The sequence below is a fragment of the Diadema antillarum genome, unplaced genomic scaffold (assembly GCF_040938485.1).
Source record: "Diadema antillarum isolate AM-2024a unplaced genomic scaffold, OU_Dant_1.0 seq00001377_RagTag, whole genome shotgun sequence".
Classification (NCBI taxonomy): Eukaryota; Metazoa; Echinodermata; class Echinoidea; order Diadematoida; family Diadematidae; genus Diadema; species Diadema antillarum.
The window spans coordinates 1,107,924-1,127,441 of NW_027272137.1; the positions used below are offsets into that span (position 1 = coordinate 1,107,924).

The window sequence follows — 19,518 nt, forward strand, 5'->3', positions numbered from 1 at the left end:
AGTGCACTGTAGTTCCAGACGAACAATTACCAAGGATAAGCACGTACATGTATCAAAGATATTGTTGCAAAACTTCTTTCCTTTTTTTTAAATGTTTGATCACAAAAACTTCAGGGTCAGCATGGTCTTGCATCCAATGTAACACACTGATACACTGCATGTAAGAAAGAAGACATGAGTTATCACAGAACAATTCTGTAATGACTCCTTGTAAAAATACTGTACCCCTTTACCTACATGCACATAAACACTATTCACACAGCACTCTGTGACCATGACGTGTTAATGGCAGCACAATGTACTGCTAAGCATTGGAAGAGGGCGTGTTCTCTTTCTTCTCCACACGACATGAACATGTGAGCAAAATCTAGTGTAGACCTTCACAATGCATCATACTTACAAACCCCCACAAGCACATGCAGACACAATTCAGTATGAATATCCTTAACTCTACACAGCCCTGCCACTGTACAGAAGTCACCACAGGCTGTGCTTCACACAGCGTCTAGTTGGGCTAGAATATCCTGCAACTCTTCTATTGGTTTTCTTCTGATTTTCTGTTTGTTTATGAAGGAATTCAAGTCTTTTAAAAAACAAAGAGCACTGAAAGAAAGATGGCCTATTTCCATTCTTTTTCTTAACATTCTAATGGTAATCAGTTTTGCAAACATGACAAGCATGGAAACAGTTGGCACTACACACATCATTTTGAACATCAATAAACAATGTCTGATGTCGGATAAGTTGAGGCAAATTTGAAGCAAGCGGACCACAAGCTTTGCTCAAATCAAACTGTTTTTGTTCAGTCCTAACTGCTTTGAGGTAAGTGAGGTTGACTGTTGTATAATCTACTGCAAAACTTTTCTTCCCGTGTGCAAGGAGTATACCAGTCTATTTGTGCGATACAGCATGTCATTTTCGACACAGTTGGAGGTGGTGTGCAAGTTTGCATGTCACGTAAGTCATAATGTGATTCATTTAGCCAATGAGTCATCAAATCAGGTTCCAGTGAGCATCCAGTGAGGTAAGAGGGGTTTACAAGCCTCATGGTATTTACTTCCTGTATCATAAATAAACCTGTGGACAGCAGTAAAAAAAAAAATTGTTTCAGAAATACCACTTCACAAAAACAAAAAGTGATTGATATATTTATACTGAGAGAATACTCTATTTACCCCTTGCATGTACAAGGTTTTAGGATTACTGTTCCATTATCAATCAGCAAATTTACATGGGTATATTTTCCAGACTGTTACAGTAATTTATAATTTTGCCTATGTCAAATTTTCACCCAGATTACAATAGACTATTTCACCAGCTCATCTTCCACAGGAATGTTTTCTGATGCTGTCTCCTCTACATCTTCCACCACCAGCATCATGTGCTCCCCATCACCCTCCTGAATGGAACTGTCTGCCATCACCATGGAGACAGTTTGAGTTGTGCCAGTCCCCTCCTCACCAGCAGAGGTTGCTATGGCGATCTGGTCTCCCTGAGCCTCAGTGAGATCCTCAGCAGTGGTGATGATCATGTTACCATCGCTGTCTAGAGTGCCGCCTTCAGCTCGCTGCAGGGCAATCTGCTGTGCCTCCCCTGACGTGATGGCAGTGACTGAACCGTCCGGCTGGGTAGCAAGGTTTACCACAACGATGCTGGTCTCTCCATTTTCATCCTGCAATGTTGCTTGCATGGTGGACATGCCATCCTCACCAGATGGATGTAGTATCACCTGCACAGCACAAAGAGACACTTTTAGATTCAGACACTGCATTGTATCTATGGGTATCGGGTCTGAAAATTCACAACCATGTTGTCCTCAAAACATGACTGGGAAACAAATAACAAAGCACCCTACCTAACAAACATAGCAATGCAGCAATATTTTTGATATCACATTCATTATTCTTAAAAGCAGGAAATGTTTACCACTTGATGGAGCAATAAAATTCAAATTACTGATTTTCCTCTGCAGCATACTGGTGGAATTAGGGAAAATGCCATGAAGATCAAATGTTCTTGTATTATATGCAACCCGAATGAGGACAAAGTAAAGAATGTGCCTAATAGACAATCAAACAGACTTAATATGAGTCCACAGTGTCCGTACCTGAGCATTCTCTGCAGCCAGCTGCTGTAGCACCAAGGCTGCCTGTTCACTGGTGGCTCCCTCCATGGTGATCTGTGTCCCTCCCATACTCTCCTGGATCAGAGCCTCAGCCTGCTCACTGGCTGCTTGTAGGAGGATCTGGGTGGCTTCAGGCAGCGGCTCTGACACCGTCCCACCGTCTGAGGCAGCCTGGACCTGGGCCACTGCCTCCTGCATGGCTGCTGAGGCTGAGTTTGTGGCAAAGGTCGTCCCATCTGGGAATTGAAGTAGCTGGGTGCCTTGGATCTCATTGGACATGGCCTACTCAGAGACAGATGGGATAGGAGAATGAGAGTGAGAGAGAGAGGGAGAAGAAGCAGAAGACATGATAATAAGGGAACAAAAAAGAGGGGTTAAATTGACATTTAATCCTTTGAGGATGGACTGATTTTACTTTAACAAGCATTTCCCATAGACATCTGCCCGCGTATTCTTGGGACTTGTCTTCACTAGGTTAAAGGATTGTTACTGAGTACTAGTGTTGACTGCTTTCTGAGAGTGAAAATTGGACTATTAGATTAAGGAACCACTTTACAGGTGTAATAGCATGTTGATATATATTCCCAACTCTTTGACAGGGACAGCACCATTTTCAAAAAAATGTGTGCTGAAGAATATTTTTTCATTCAATTGAATATCATTCTACAGTTCAGTCAGCAATGTTTGACTGCTATGTTAATCTACTTAGCCACCACAATGTTGATCAATTTCTTAATCAAATCAGGATTTGCTGGTATCATCCAGACAATGAAGACTAACAGAATGTATGGTCAAGTTTGAGGCCTGTGCCTTGCCTATCTAAAGAGCAAGACAGTTTATATTGTACACACACGTGACCCTGTTGAGGATAGAAAGTCTTTACATCAGTTATAAAATGATGATTGTAGATCCTGATAAAAAAAAAAACTGACTGAGAGCAATCACATGACCAGTCTTTCTTTTCGCCAAACATGCCCAGCGGGCACAAGTTTTTACCATTGACGGCATACTTATGACCAGTACTCACATCCCCTCATTGCTCAAATGCATGACTATACTAGCTTGCCATAATCATGCTCATAGATGTCACAACTGCATACTTTAGCAGAGCGTACTCATTCAGTTACAAGCACACGCTGAATCACTTTACTTACTCTAAACAATGTCTATGTTTGTGTTCAGTGTGTTTGGAACATTTTGTCAGACATGTTGGCTTTTGAGCAAGTTCTATATGTAGCTGACTAGTATTTACCCATGAAGGTAAGGTGAAAATGAAGACAAGTTCATAAAACCATTTTATAAAACCAATATTGCACAGGCTAAATTTGTGACACTAGTGGAGATGCAGCTCACTCTCGGATAATAACAATATTGTGCAACACACACTCGGCTTTGCCTCATGCATGTTACATAAACCATTGTAAATATTCTCAAGCGGGCTGCATCTACACTGATCGCACATTCACCTGGGTGCATTATTTGTGCAGTTTTTAGTTGTGACATGACTTTACTTTTTTTTTTCTCTCTGAAGAATTTAAAAAATGACAAAATTCACAGACTTTAACATCACTCCCTGTTCTAAAGCACATATTGTTCTGATTTTTGTGATACTGATTAAGCATCTTGCAAAACATACAGACGGAAATGGACCTTCAGTGATTTCTATAATTTCTCTTTGCAGAAATATGTCTGTCAGTGAGAGAAAGGAGAGATCCCATTGGCCACTCACCTGCTGAGCAGCTTGCTGTACAATGTCTCCAGCCACTGTGGTATGAATAACATGTGATTCATCAACTGCCATCTCAACTGGAACCTGGTGAAAGAAAAAAAAAATACCAATATCAATGATGAATGTAGGCCTACATTAGTCTTCTTAACAGTCTCTAGATGAACGATATCCACTACTTATAAATATCACTTTGACCTCTGACCCCTGACCATTGACCCCTGACTGCCACATTCACTTGTGGCATGCTTTGTAAGTCTAGGTCAGGATCTGAATTAGATTGCTTTAGCCCACAGTTGACCTAAATACATCTTCCATGGCTTGTATCCATTATCATTTCTTTATTGACCTGATTCACTGACAGAGCACATAACTAAAGTATGCCATCAGTGGTCACAACAGGCTATTTAAACCAGCCAATGACTAGCAAGAAAACTGCTTCAATCTCCACATTTTTTTTTCTCACACTTATCTGATAATGTATGTGAATACAGAATAACCAACATAATAAACAATGTATGCTTGGCTGCAGCAAAAATGACATTTTGTGGCATCTTTATTTTCTTTTAATGTTCAGCTTATTTATGCATATAAAAGACTATTGTCACAGAGTATCCACAAAGATGAAGAAATATCAAAACTTTCCTGCATCGCATACCAAGCTACTAAAGTGGTAATAAAAGTTCATTGCATTTCCTCAAATTTTGGGTCATTTGCAGTCAGCTGAGAAGACATTCTGTGCATGAAGCAAAGAAAACAAATAAGCATTCATTTATAAACAGCCTTTCTCTATATCCACACAAGCATACAAAAACAAAAACAAGCTAATGCACTTGTCACAAATCAAAAGTGTAATGCAGTGATACATGGACCCATAAATGTCAATATCATGATTTCTCTATGTGCTAGCATGTACTGAAAGAAATGCCATCTTTAGTGAGACTGCACAACCCTCACAACATTGTGCGTGCATCGACTCACTAGCTTTAAATATACATGATGTATTGAGCTCACACATGTGACATAGACAAGAGTTTACAGGGACACTATATGTGTACAAGAGAGCAAAGAAGACTCACATTTTGCAGGTTGTCGAGAGCAATGAGTGCTTCGGCTGTCATGTCGCCCTCTGCTAGCGTTGGATCTGGCTCAATGGAGACCACAACATTCTGCCCTTGAATTTTAACAGGCTTTTCCATTGGCCAAGGAACCTGGAATAACAACCACAATATTTGATTTACATGAGATACACTTTTGATGGAGAGTTTGGCTTATGGGAGACAAGGAGACCGGCTGACAGAATAATCATTACCAGTAACATTAAGTACAATGATACAATGTAGATGTAACATGGACAATCTCTGTCTGATGAAAAGATTTTTGGTATATTTTGGTAAAATCAGGATTTCCCTGTCACAAAAGGTGACCATACAGATAACAAAAGGCCATATGAAGAAAAATATTCCATTTTCATGGGGGGGGGGGGGGGGGGGAGAGATTATCAACATCTCATAAACTGTACCTCTATTCGAACTTCACTGCATACTTAATGTATTACCTTGATTGTGACCGTTTCCTCAATCGGGGGCGCTGTGTCGATTTGCTCTCCTCTCAAAATGTGGCGCTTCTCATGTCCCTTCAAATAATCACTGCGCGTGAAGCAGTTACTACAGTATCGACATCTATACAACTTGGCTCCTGTAACAAGAGTTGGAAAAGGGAGGGGATGATTTTAAGCATTTGTATATATATGTCACATTTTGTTTTCACTTAGAGTTCAAGTGGTTAAAGGGGCATTCCGAACGATTTTCATAATTTCACATTATGTAGTACATAAATCGACAGCTCCATGTATAGATTCGTGGAATTTATTGTGGTCCTTGAGCAGAGAAACCAATAAATTGAAAATCTTAAACAAATTACACTGAACAGTGTTGATGACATCAGAGCCTCATATATTTCAGAAATGTAGAATTGTAATTCCATTACAATACCGCTTGCTCAACAAGTTTACCTGTGAAAAATCTATGCATGCCTTCTTCTTTTGTTCGCTTCCTTGAGCCCCAACTCACACATTCTTATGGTGAGGCTGCGATGTCATCATTCTTGTTCACTGCAATTCGTTATAGATTTTGAAAACATTCTCATTCCTCATCCCAATCACTATAAATTCTGAAACTCTGTACTCAGTTTAACTAATTTATAGTTGTTCAAGTGTAAAAATCTGAAAATCATCCAGAGGTCCCCTTTAAGTTGTGAAGATAGACAGGAAATGCAGCAAACTTGACTACCATTTCTGACGAGTGCATGGGAAACGTGTATAAAGAAAATCCCTACAGTCCTGTGTGGAATAAATACTATTCTTCGTGCAGAGTTTTTGTATACATTTTTTTCTCATTATGGTGGATATTTGCCTGGAAACTTCTTTTCCACTTTATGATAATTCCACTTCCATTACCAGATATTTAAGAGTACAGGTCAATATCTTTTTACAGCACCAAAAAATGATGTTGTATCACAAACTATAGGAAACAGATCTGTGCTATGTACAATTTTGTAATGCCATTCATTAGACCACTATACACTGAAGGATGTTATATTGTTGTAAATTAATGTTTCTTGTACATTGTTTGTGTTTTTGTTTACAGCTTGGGGTAAGATGAGCATTATAGCATAAACCTGGCCAATATTCTGGTGGCAGTGGCAAATTATTCATCCATAAAATCCATTGTCCCAAGAGACCGATATGTTGTTGAGTTGTTGGCAATAGAATAAATCACCTCAAAGTGTCACTTCCAAGTTTGAAAGATGATGATGTCATGACAAAATTGACAAAGCATTGGGCATTAATTTCTCATACCCTGTAAATAAACTCTATTATGCTGACAATACTTCAAGACATTACTTGGTCATAAAATTGGTGTGGGACCAGGCAATCAGAACTATTTCAATGCTGCTATTATCCACTTAATACTATATAAGCCGTTATTTTCGGGCAGGTTTAATTTTCGCGAATTTCGCAAATCACAGTTGGATCGCGAATTTAACAACATGCGAAAATGTCGCCATCAACGCTAGAGTAATAGTACATTTAAATTGGCGTAGGTGTCAATTCGCGAAAACAACATCTTGCGAAAAAGTCTGTGACCTCCTCATTCGCGAAAATATCAGTACGCGAAAATAACAGCATAGACAGTATCCCAAATGTGGCCAGACTTGGAGTTTGTGAAAGCAATCCCAAAATGTGGATTATTCTCATGATGCCGTCTAAAGGTCATCTCTTATCCATGATACATTATCACAGTGGTGTGTGCAGTTGCCATCATCATTATTTGTCTTCTTCAGGCTAAAAATACACAAGAGGTGGATTATTGTCAGGGTTTGTGAACACCATTTTCATTGAATTGCCTGCAATACTCTTATGTGGATAGTTGGGGAATGTATTTTTGTAAAAGGGCTATTAAAAGTCTTACCTGTGTGGTAGATTAAATGCCTTTTATAGTCAATGACAGCAACAAAACGTTTATTGCATCCTGGTTTGGGACACACATATGGCGCATCGTTGCGATGTTTGCGTTCATGGTAAGATCTTGAGCTGCGTCTACTGAAGGTTGCTGTACAGAATCGACACTGCAGTTTCTCTTTACCCGCTGGAAGGAAGACAGTTGAAGGTTACAGTGATAAGATTATTACATGGTTTTATTTTTTCCAGACTCTATATCCTATCATGCATGAGTTATTTCTACTGGGGACATTAAAAACATAAAAAATATATACCTTGCTTTGAAATGTAAATTTAGCTATGCTAATCATTTCATGAATATGACTTCCTTTGCAATAATTTCATGAAATTTACATGTGAAGGGCTATGCACAAAGACAAGAAAATAAACTGGCTAGCTAAGCATTTTGATACTTGTTATGGGAATCTCTTAGAAAATAACTGAGTTTAGATACAGGAACTCAATACACAGACTGTATCATGTTGGCAATCATTACATTAAAATATACCTTCCTCTCTCTCTTTTTTTTTTGGGGGGGGGGGGCACAAACATGAACTGTACCACTTCCTCAAACTACAATATTCCTACGGCACAAACATGAACTGTACCACTTCCTCAATCTACAACATTCCAAGGTTTAAGTCAACATGCAACTTAAATAACTGTGCTAACACACTGCAAATAAAGAACTGCAAGCTCAACTTACCACACACACTATATATATGAAATAAAGGTATGGATTTCTACCTATATCACATATGCTATTAAATGATGAAAGACTGTTAGCATCTTTACACACAATCAGCCATTAGAGGCAAAGACAGATCAACTTACTATCAGAGTGTGCTTCCAGTTTGTGATCCTTTAGCTCAGGTCTGGTTTTAAAGGCTCGCCCACACTCATCACAAAGCTCATTTTTCTCTGTGCTGTGAGTCTTCATGTGTTCACGCAGTCTGCCAATTTTGACCCAAGTTTTGCCGCACACTTCACAAGCAAATGGTCTGTAGAAGATGTTAATACAAAGAAAACTTGGTGACCACACTTACATAACAGCTATCAAATTAAGGACAAAAAGCTGATGGATGTAATGAAAGCAGCATTTTGTTCTGAAAACGTCTTATCACCTGGCTAAGGTGCAACACGCTTTTAGTTGAGAATAATTCAACCGTAATATGCAGTCAAACAGAATGTATTCTACCTGATGCATTCTCATGCATTAACTATGGTCCGAATTCACAAACTTTAGCCCATAGATTATGCAAATTTTGCTAGCATGACTGTCAGTGACAGCTCATGTACACCAACACACATCCTACAATGAACAAGCAATAATACACGCAAGACAAAGGTACACCCCATGCCTGCTTTGCCCTTGTGTTAGTCCCTGGACTAAATTTAAACCATGGATTTGTTTTTAACTACCTTTGTGAATTTGGACCTGCAAGTAGTATCTATCATAAAGTATATGGCCTACAGTTACCATTTCCATAAGGTTTATTGATCCTGACCACTAAATAAGGAGAGACCTCTCTCTCTGCATAGAGGAAGTACAATGCAATTCTTAATAACTTAAGTCCTTTAGACCACATTACATTATTATTGGACATGCAAAGGACAGAGAGTTAGATTACAGACTCTGCAGCGCAAGAAAAATATGTATACTCATCAAGCATCGTCACTGACCTACACTATGTAAATGGGAGATTTGAGACTTCATAAAACTGCTATTATTCCATAAAACCATATCTACTCACTTCTCTAGAGTGTGTCTCAGAGCATAGTGATAGTTGAGGGATGCCACTGATGTGTAGGCCTTGCTACAGCCAGTCACTGGACATTTGTAGATGTGGCATGGGTCAAGACCATGGAACTCCTCAAGGTGCCTTGCTCTCTCCTCTGTGGATCAAAGCACAGGAGACTGACCATTACTATATTCTATCACATCATATAACACCTGATGCCTTCCAAGTGGTAAATGTCTAGCAAGACTTATTGAAACAAACAATGCATGACACATAAAGCAAATCCTCCTGTCATACACAATGTACTATAATATTCATTTCATAAAACTCTAGTGTAGAGATGATTTGTACAAAATCACAAACAAATACAATATATTTCGTTTGATAAGCATGAGGAAATCACATTCCCTGGTCTGAATAATTATACTCATAAGATACAGTCATTTCAGGCTGTATTTCATTTAATCGATTCTTCTAGAAAGAATCAATGATTTACAGAGAAATGTAAAATCATACAAAAATAAAACAAAGATGATATCAACATCGAGTTTCATTTTCTTTTGTAGCCCCATAAAGCTTTGGTCAAGACTTCTGATTTCCACATGAATGGCTAACTCTTTGTTTCCAAGGAAGAAAACATATATCTTCATTCACTGTTGACTGTCTGGTGTATGAAAAGGAACACAGAGAACTGTATCTAAAGATGTCATGAGATTCACCATCACCATGTGGGCTGATATCTGCTGTATCAACCCTGGTTTAATTTGCAGCAGCCACGACTGTGCTCAGATTGAATAATTCTTGCATGGGATCAGGTTACATGTAGAAGAAAAAATCAAACTGTCATACACAGTTTAGATTTATATTTTGCACATGAGTAGAGGTTATTTTGTATCATATCAGATGGAAAAAATGCTGAAAAAACAAACTTGACTGCATACTTACCTCAATAAAGGAGTCATTTTTTTTTAAACACAGATTTGAAGTTAATTGTCACAATTTCTGTTGGTAAACAAAAATAAAATCAACTGAATTGATCTTTACAAAACCTTTACTATCATCATGTCGGTAAGTCCAATCAATCAATCAAAAATGAATCCACTCCGATCTAATAATCATTATATTACAGATATTCCCTCCATAAACAATGTCGTGCACATTGGCTTTCAGCTTTGACCCTTTGACCTACAAAGTATGATAATATACCTTTGGCATCAAATGTCTCCATACAGTCGTCCGCTGTGCACTGGTATCGTTTGTGCTGTGGGTGACTCCTAATGGTGTGATTCTCCAGACCTTGTTCCATGGTGAAAGTCTTCTCACAAAACTTACACTTCACTTGTACTGGGCCCTTGGGAGGTGGCTCTGAGAAAATTAATCAGAATTTTAGCATTTTAAGCAATCAATCTGACCTGAGACAAGCCACCAGTAGGTAAAGAATACTTTTTGGAAAACAAAATATTTCTTTGAGAAGGTGGGGAGAAAAGTTAATCATACCTGGTAAACTACACGTAGCGCCTGCTAGCGACGGATAGTGACACCCAGTGATGGGGATTTTTTGCGAAAACAATGAAGTGCATTCAAAAAGCATTTTACATGCTGGTCATGTAATTTAAACACATCAGTAGCCTTTCATGTGAAACCACGAGTTTCTTATTTCACCATGTTCTTAGAAAAGGGCACAATTGTTCGGGTATCAGCGATGTGTTAAAATTAAATAGTAGTATAGAAAAGTTGTCTGGTGTGTGTACTAGAAGCAAAACGGGGCAGTTCTAAGTTTTCTGCTTTGTGAATATTCAGAGGAATTGTTGGGTCATTCCTGAGCTGCATGGTCATGCTTTAAGGGTCTCTTATATTTCTCACTATGAAGCTGTAACACAAAGTGTTTAGTCATCTATTTGAACATTAGACATCTAGCTCACTCATTACAGTTTGACAACATCTGAAATCGAGGCATCACTATGCTAAACTTTGTAGATACTCAAATTTGTTAAAAGTCACATGAAGAGGGGGAAAAATGTACATGTTGTAGTGTCAAGTAGTATAAACTGAGAAGTAAAATGTAATACTTGCATGTACATGAATAAATAGGATTAGCACACAGTGTTAAAACAGTAATACGAATATTAGCATTTGGGTAATTCCGTGAAGTTGGGGCACAAAGTGTTACATTTTAGCATAACTCAATATTAATTATGCTATACATATATTGTTTATAGGCTTTACATTTGTATTGAGACCATACATTTTCCGGGAAATTTTGCGCCATTCAGACTCAATTTTGATGAAGTTATGACAAAAATATGTAACGGTGTCCTGTAGCATCGTGATGTGTCCATGTAGCATCGTGATAGTTAAAATCTGGTCCTAAAAGACAAATTAATGCAATTAGCTTGACCAAAATTTGATATAATATGCATAATTACTAGATTAGTCAGATAGCTAAATATCTTAACTCTCCTTTCCACAGTTTTACTTTTACAAGAAAATTACACAATGTGTCACTATGCTACACGGTGTCCTTCAAATGTAACAAAAAAGGACACCGCGTAGCATCGTGATACATTTTGTAATTTTCTTTTAAAATCAAAACTGTGTGCAGGAAATTTGAGCTATTTAGTTATCTCATTCATATCTTGTAAATGCATATTGCATCAAATTTTGGTCCAGCTAATTGCCATAATTTGTCTCTTAGGACCAAATTTTAAAATATCACGATGCTACATGGACACGTCACGATGCTACAGGACACTGTTACATATTGTTTAATAACTTCATCAAAATTGAGTCTGAATGGCACAAAATTTCCAGGAAAATGTGTGGCCTCAGTGCAAATGTAAAGCCTACAAATAATAAATGTATAGCATAATTAATATTGAGTTATGCTGAAATGTATCTTTTAAATATCACGATGCTACATGGACACTGCCCCAACTTCATGGAATTACCCATTTCTGATCGAGTACACTTTTCAACCTTGCTTGGAGGTGTGATGCTGTCAGTGTTCTACAAAGGTGTGCAGTGTTTCAATATACAAAGAATACAGCAAGGCAAAAAGAGAGAAAAAAATGAGTTGGCCATCTCACCTGTATTGTTGGCCTTTCTGACATGCCTCTCAAGGTGGATAGGTGACCTGAAGGCTCGCTTACAGACATCACATCGGAACTTTTCTGACATAGTCTGCTCACGTTTGGTCATACCGGGATGAGCATCATTGAGGTGGGTTGTGTAGGTCATGAGGAAACGGAAGGCCTCATCACACAGGTTACAGATCAAGTACTGCAGCTTTGGGTTTTCATGCTGTTCTCTGTGCAAGTCAAACCACGTCTGTGTTGGGAAGTTATTTGAGCAGATCTCACAATGAAAGGGAAACTTTTCTGGATGTGGCGGAGTCGGGGTGCATTCTGGTGCTGGGGGTACTGCCTGCCGTGCCAACCGCGATGGGAAGTCCTCGTCATCATCGTAGCGTCGCTTCTTGCGCCTGCGACCACGTTTCTTCCTTGGGATAGGTGGCCTTCCATCCTTGCGAGGACGCCCTCTAGGTCTTTTCACTCCAGAAGGCCATGGGTACGGAGGAGGAAGGGCTGGGGCAGGAAGAGGCTCGGGCACCATCTCATCTCCTTCTTTTCCATCATCAAGAATGCTGGAGCTTGTTTTAGTGCCCTCTACCCTCCCTACATCTAGCATGCTCTCATCAAGTCCCTGCACCTCTGTTGACTGCTGAAAGCCCTCAGCATCCATAGACTCCTCTGTGGTAATTCCACCTTCTTTTTCCTCTTCCTCCTCCTCCTCCTCCTCCTCCTCGTCTTCATCATCATCAAGTTTCTCTCCAGCTACTTCCTTTACAACACCACATTGTCTTCTGTGCTTCATGAATAGAACTGATGACACAAATTTTTGCCCACAGACAACACACTTTCTGCTCCTACCAGCACTAAGACCGCTCTCCGCAAGTTCATTTGCCATTTTTTCCTGTCAAGAAAGAAACATCGATTTAAAGGATAGATAGGTCACAAATTTTTTGTTTGTTTGTTTGTTTGTTTTTTAGAAATCAAGAGATCAGACTCTATGCTGCTACTGCATATATGAATGTGAAGCACAATGTAAATGCCATCATACAGGTCAAATCATGCAAATCAAAATAAGATCAAGGAATTGATTTACTGTAAACCCAGTATAAAAGCCAATATCTAATGTTCTCACAAACTGTTACATGTATTTTCAAAAGTTTCTAATCTGTGAAGTATCCATTCCTATCAGGGAGGTGGGCTGTACCTATCTACAATATCTCAATCATGAAGGTGAATATCCACCTGTTTTGCTTTGTCTTCTTCCAGTTTCTTTTTCTTCTCAGCTTCCAACTCAGCCTGCTGTTCAGGGGTGAGTTTGATCTTCCTTGGCCGACCTCGCCTTCTTTTGTTTGGATCAGGAGGCGGAGGGGGTGGGGCTTCTTCCTGTTTGATCCCAAGTAGTCCATGCTCTTGTCCTTTCTTGACATCTTCAGTGACCTAAAATAAAATATGACACTTTTATTTCATCTTTGGACGTTTTGCATGATTATTTCGCAACGCATGATGCTCTCGCCACAACATTTTATGACATTTTTCTTTCAAGTATCGCGCAACTTTTGAGACCAATTCGTCGACCAAAAAATTGCTCAAAAACGTGATTTTGTGTACAAATCCAAAGTAATTTATGTTTTTGCAATTAATTCATATAAAAATAAATATTTTTACTTTCAATTGCTGATAATGATTTATTTTAGCCTGATTATGCTTTAAAAAGTTTCTGCGATACATTTTGACGAAAAAAAAGAACAAAATTTCTAAAGTAAAAAACAGAGAAATACATAAGAAATTCAATAAACAATAAAATACATAAGAAACAATTATGAAGCTGAATTTTTGCTTCAATATTATTGTTGAGGATATTGAAGAGAATATGTTCACCAAAAATTGGAAGTATTGGAGCTTTATTTTTTTATTTATAGGCAACAAAATTATTTCTGCAGTTATAAATCAGAATAATTGCTGTCAAAGTGGTTTCTTTCGCGTACAGATAATTTCGCGGTTTCTGTCGGTGCCGACTTTCTCGTGTGTGTTTGAATTTGCTGTCGGCAAAAACTGTTTTATTTTGCACATGAAAACCCAAACTATAATCCAATTATTCTTCTATTCATTAAATAGAAATCAAAATTAAATGCAGGCTTACCTGAAATTCTGTCTCTCGAGTACTTTATAACATGCTTGTACCTATACATTATGCGGTATCGTTGTGTGTATGTTGAATGCGCGAAATCTTCGTGTGTGCAAGTGCGCAATAGTGTTGCAACAAGCGGCGAGTTCAAAACATTTTCGCGTGATGTTAAATTCGCGGTTCAATCTCAAAGCGCGAAAATAAAACCACCGCAAAAGAAACCACTTTTACAGTAATCAATATAAAATACATAAACTAAAATGCGAAAATCTAACTATACAGTCTTGTAGATTACATTGGCCTCTACCTTAGTGCAAATTTTCGAGAGGACCGCGCGATCCACTACTGAGATCTGAAGGGGGGGGGGGGGAAAGCCCCCCCCCCCCCCCCCCCCCCCCCCCCCGCAGGGTTAAATCATTAATGTCATCTTCAATACTGCACCTCAAAATAGAAGACTTTGCCCTGCTGAACAAGGGTTAGCGTCTGCTCCTCTACGTTAGTCGTGATCTTGACAAATCGAAGCCATCCTGGTATGGAGAAGTCATTACTCTCCAGTTGGTGCCACTTGTCATCTTCTTGAGAGTATATCTACATGGTAGACAGACAGACAAACAAACAGACAGACAGACACACACACGCACAAAGAAAAACCCATAACAGAACATCAATCATGGTAAGTGTGAACACTATGACCAAACATTAAGTGAAGATTTGGAAAATCCGATTACTCTTCTTGATTGATAAGACCGAGCGCTTCTTTTTTATTACAAGGACAAGGTGGACTTCAGTAATGCATGCTGACTCTCTCTGATGAAGGGTAGACTTCCTAATACCGGTACACCTTGAAGGACTAACTCTCAATTAACCTAAAGTGTCAAAAAATGGCAAGAAAAAACTCACGCAATGACAGTTTGTCCTACGTACGTACATGATCTATTTTCTTTTCTATTTTTATATCATTTTTTTTTTCAAATACAATGTACAACCGTAGGTTCTTCTGTTTCAAAACCCAGTCAAGAGGAATAAAAATTACCCCGACCTGGGTATGGTGGGTCTACACAAGACACTTTAAATTACACTCAAATGAACCAGGAATGAACCAAGAATTAAAAAACATATAAAAATTAAAGAGATGTTATAGTTTTGGTTAAGATGGAGATTCAGGTTTCATTGACAGATACTTAGAAACACTTTATGATATAAAAGAGCATGAATTCTAACAAGAATTAAAAAGTTCATTTGATGAAAATTGGATTCAAAACGGCTGCGGGATCTAAAAACACAAAGCAAAACCAAGTGGTCCTAATAAAACGTGGGACCCATCTTTAACTACAACCTCTTTGTTTTTGGATATCTCAGCCATTTTAAAACCTTTTCGTCAAATAAACTTTTAATTACCTGTACTTGTTGAATTGCATGTTCTTTTATATTTAAACAAGTGGTTTCTAATTACGGTACCTGGTATGGTATCTCACAAAAAGTCGAAACCTGAATCCCTACCTCCACTAAAACTACTGGGTACCGTAGGTATACCATCCCTTTATATTTGAACATAAAGTGAAAAATTGAGGATGACTGCTCTGGCAGTATGATCTGAATAATCAAAGAATGTTTCAGTCGTTGTGCTTTACCTTCCACTGACCCATTTCCACCTCTTCTTCTTCACCAATATCAGAGAGTTTGCCCTTGAAAGGTCCATAGCGATGGCCTTGACTCAACTCCTGCCTGGCATAGACTTTCACACTGGCTTCTAAAGTGTGATACAAAAAAAAATGATATTGTGTGTGGTTCAGGAAATCAAGGGAAAAACCTGCAACAAAGCCTATCATGCTACGTCAATACTTTATACAATTGTACTTTCGCAGCTAGTGTTTCCTGTGTACTCATGTACAATACCCAATAGGTACCCTAGTATTAGCATGCATTGGTGAACAGGAAATGACTCTAATGCTGGTCCCCGCAGCTCGATCTACTACTGTAACTCAAAGGATCCTAGACTCTTTTAAACGTACCGGTACTGTGTGTACATACTTGTAGATGCCAAGTTCAAAAAAATTTTATGAGTGAGATTTTCGTGACTCAGCATCTCGGCGCACGCACATGTGCGTGAGCAAGGGAGCGAAGCGACTGAGCGAGGGGAGGGTGTGGGAGGGGGGTGTCCACCCTCCCACGGTAGGGAGCTCTTAATGGTGCAAGCTGGTGCATACCTGGTACTTAAGTGACTATTTTTTACTTATTTTGAAAGACAAAAGGGAAATATGCCTTCAATTGCAACTCTCACTTTAATCCTTTAAGCTACATGTATGCTCCCAATGCGTGAGAAAAATGGGTGTCATGCGTGAGATCGTGAGACAGACCCTAAATGCTTGAGTCTCACTCACAATGCGTGAGACTTGGTAGCTCTGTGTGTATGAAGAAATTAGAAATTAATGCATACCAGCGTATTTTATGATTGATGCTATGAATACTGTACTAGTGCACTCCCGTTATAACGAAATGCTCGGTACCATCAGTTTTCTTTCGTTATAACGAAATGTCGTTATAACCGAACAAATACAATACCGGTACCGGTACATAACGAAAAACAAGGAGACCACGCATAGGCCCCTATAATATATTCTGTTTGTTGAATACTCATCATACACTGGAAAGCTATGTGAAATGGGATGGTACCTTTTTAGTTTCGTTTAAATATTACATTTAAAAGAGAGCATAAAGTTGTTTGTATTGTCACACAAGTATACAAAAATGATGGTTTAGGATTTGGTTGCAGTTTGCTATTCCAAAGGATCGTTTCTTATTAAAGTTTGTTACTCCGAAGGCTCCATATTCCGAAGTTTCGCCATTACCGGGATTCCGAAGGTTTGTTCGTCTGAAGCTTCACTCTTCCGAAGATTTGCTATTCCGAAAGTTCATAATTGAGAAAGAATTATATTGTTCGTTTTCTGCAGGTTCGGTGATCAGAAAATGAAATGAGGTTATTCCGAAGGTTCAGTTATGTTAAGACGATTATAAGGTCTGTAATTCTTAAGTTTTGTTAGTGAACTCACCTTTTTCTCTTAGTCTTTTTTTTAATGTTCCGATTAACGAACATTTGGAATTCCTATTATTTTTTGGACTAACAAACCGTCGTAATATGAACCATATTTCATTGTCGGATTAAGAACCATTAATAACGAACCGTTGGAATAATGCAAAAATGTTTATAATACAAACCCTATTTCATTTCCAGACTAACGGACATTTAGGTGGATCAGAATCTGTGTGTTTTGTAATAAAGAACCTTCGGAACAATAAAACAAACCTTTCGTATAAATTTCAGATTATCTTATTACAATAACACAAGTTCCTCTCAGAAACTCTACGCGACACACAGAGTGAACACACAGTGATGTGAGGTGTTTGCTCATGCAGAGACGCTATAAATGCTTGCTCTGCTATGTATTTTTGAAAGCGATTTGCATTTCATTATAACGGAGCACATTTCTTTTGTTTTTCTTTGTTAGTGGTGCTTGGAAAAGACTTCGTTGTAACAAAAATTTCGCTATAACCGTGTTCGTTATAAGCGAATTTTGTACCATACTTGTAGACTCTAGTGGCAATAATTTCGGGACCAGAAGTTTTATTTCGTTACAACGAAATTTCATTATAACCACGTTCGTTGTAACGGGAGTGCACTGTAGTCTGTACACATCATCACTTTGTTATCAACTACATTATTCACCATGACGGCAAGAGAGAACTGTACCGGTAAGTGTAACAGTTTGTATTAAACTTCATTGGAGAACATGACCATACACAGCCCTTTCGCTATACACAAGTTGTGCTTTGCACGGCGTCTGGACAGTATAGACTATCGCTAAGGGAAGGCATATGGAGAACTGAGAAAAATAAAAATAGAATTCATATGAATATTTTCAATTTTATTGCATAAGAACAGTTCACTTTCAGAAAATAGGGGGAATAATATTATTACAATAGGCCTACATGTGTAGAACAAGGTGATGCTGATGGAGTGTGTACTTTTCAAGTGTCATTTTGTGGAATTTTCTAATTTCTTTCACTTTAATAGACATATCATTGTCCTGCATTGACCGAAAGATCGGACTGTAAATTTATCTGGTCGTCATGGAAATGTTCCGCGGACAAGTTGAGTCAAGTGTCTATGGAGGAGAGCGATAACATCAAAACAATGACTCCTCCGGACAGACGGATCTTTCTGTCAATGTCCTGCAGTAGTGGCATCCAGATTGTTGTTGCAGTTTTCTCATCGAGCGATCGATGGTGGCACTGAAATTCTTTAATTTAAAATTCTTAACTTTTGAAGGGATTGTCCCATTTTTCTCAATCTTAACTGATGTGGGCCTGCTGCTTTTACTCAATCCACATATTGTACATGACATACAATTACATGACCCGTATTGCCCGTATCACATGGTATTTTGGACATTTTCCAATTTAATACCCCTGCAAGACCCAAGGGAAGATTTTAGTGCACAACTGCCATTTATCTGCGGATATGTTCATCGACCTCGATTCAAAATATTGTTGACGGACATTTAGTTAGCTAGTTCTAAGCCACTACTGGCATGGCACTGGCTCTGTCAGACTCTGCCTCTGCTCTGCATACTCTTCCGAACGAGAACGAGACTTACAGTACCCTACTAACGTTAGTACTAGGGCTAGGCAAGGCTGGACTATACCCGTTCATCCCCGTCCCCCACCCTAGCCCACTAGGTCTAGCTAGCCAAGGTAGTGCGGTGGTACTGGAGCAGCCGCCCGCCGCCGCAGCTGTGCTGACGAGTACGAGCGATCACCGTTCAAGTTCTCGAGAAACTCACTAACAGTTAGAGCGCAACATGTGAACGAGGATGGCGCAAATTAACGGTCCATTATTCGATGGAACGAGCCTAAACAATCCCCCTTCCATCCGCAGCGATACTCAAAATTTTGGTTTTAAAATTCAGCCTAGAAGTTGTGGATAAGCCCCTTCAATATAATAACATAAAATCGTTAATTACGCAAAGTGTTAAATAAAGTTAACTAATGATTTCAGTCAGGAGAAATCTTAATAAAACATACCTCCTGAGGACGCCATCTTCGAATAATGAATTTCCCACAATTCCCAATGTTCGCTGTTGAGTTTTACATACATACACTGAAGAAAAAGACATAACGTTAGTGGTTTATGTCGGATCAATAAGTTCATAAATGAAAAATAATATAT

The 19,518-nt window shown here is 38.7% G+C and overlaps 1 protein-coding gene across 1 annotated transcript; it reads right to left on the bottom strand.

The window, feature by feature from the left end:
• Positions 1 to 1,296: 1,296 nt before the first annotated feature.
• LOC139708834 (uncharacterized) lies at positions 1,297 to 19,389 on the bottom strand. The gene is made up of 14 exons (XM_071620794.1): positions 19,374 to 19,389; positions 15,923 to 16,041; positions 14,733 to 14,879; positions 13,409 to 13,603; positions 12,182 to 13,067; positions 10,302 to 10,460; positions 9,108 to 9,249; positions 8,188 to 8,354; positions 7,325 to 7,501; positions 5,410 to 5,549; positions 4,931 to 5,062; positions 3,855 to 3,938; positions 2,108 to 2,407; positions 1,297 to 1,729 (listed from the first exon to the last, which is right to left on the bottom strand). Exons 1-14 carry the CDS (start codon positions 19,387 to 19,389, stop codon positions 1,307 to 1,309), a joined length of 3,087 nt encoding a protein of 1,028 aa, XP_071476895.1. The 3' UTR covers positions 1,297 to 1,306.
• Positions 19,390 to 19,518: the final 129 nt, after the last annotated feature.

What these genes read in the sequence shown, in the direction of transcription:
- LOC139708834 (XM_071620794.1), bottom strand. An exon ending in GGAGACATTTGATGCCAAAG is followed by an intron (nt 9,250 to 10,301) that starts GTATATTATCAT and finishes TTTGATCCACAG; the next exon opens with AGGAGAGAGCAAGGCACCTT. An exon ending in TACAGCAAGCTGCTCAGCAG is followed by an intron (nt 2,408 to 3,854) that starts GTGAGTGGCCAA and finishes GTCTCTGAGTAG; the next exon opens with GCCATGTCCAATGAGATCCA.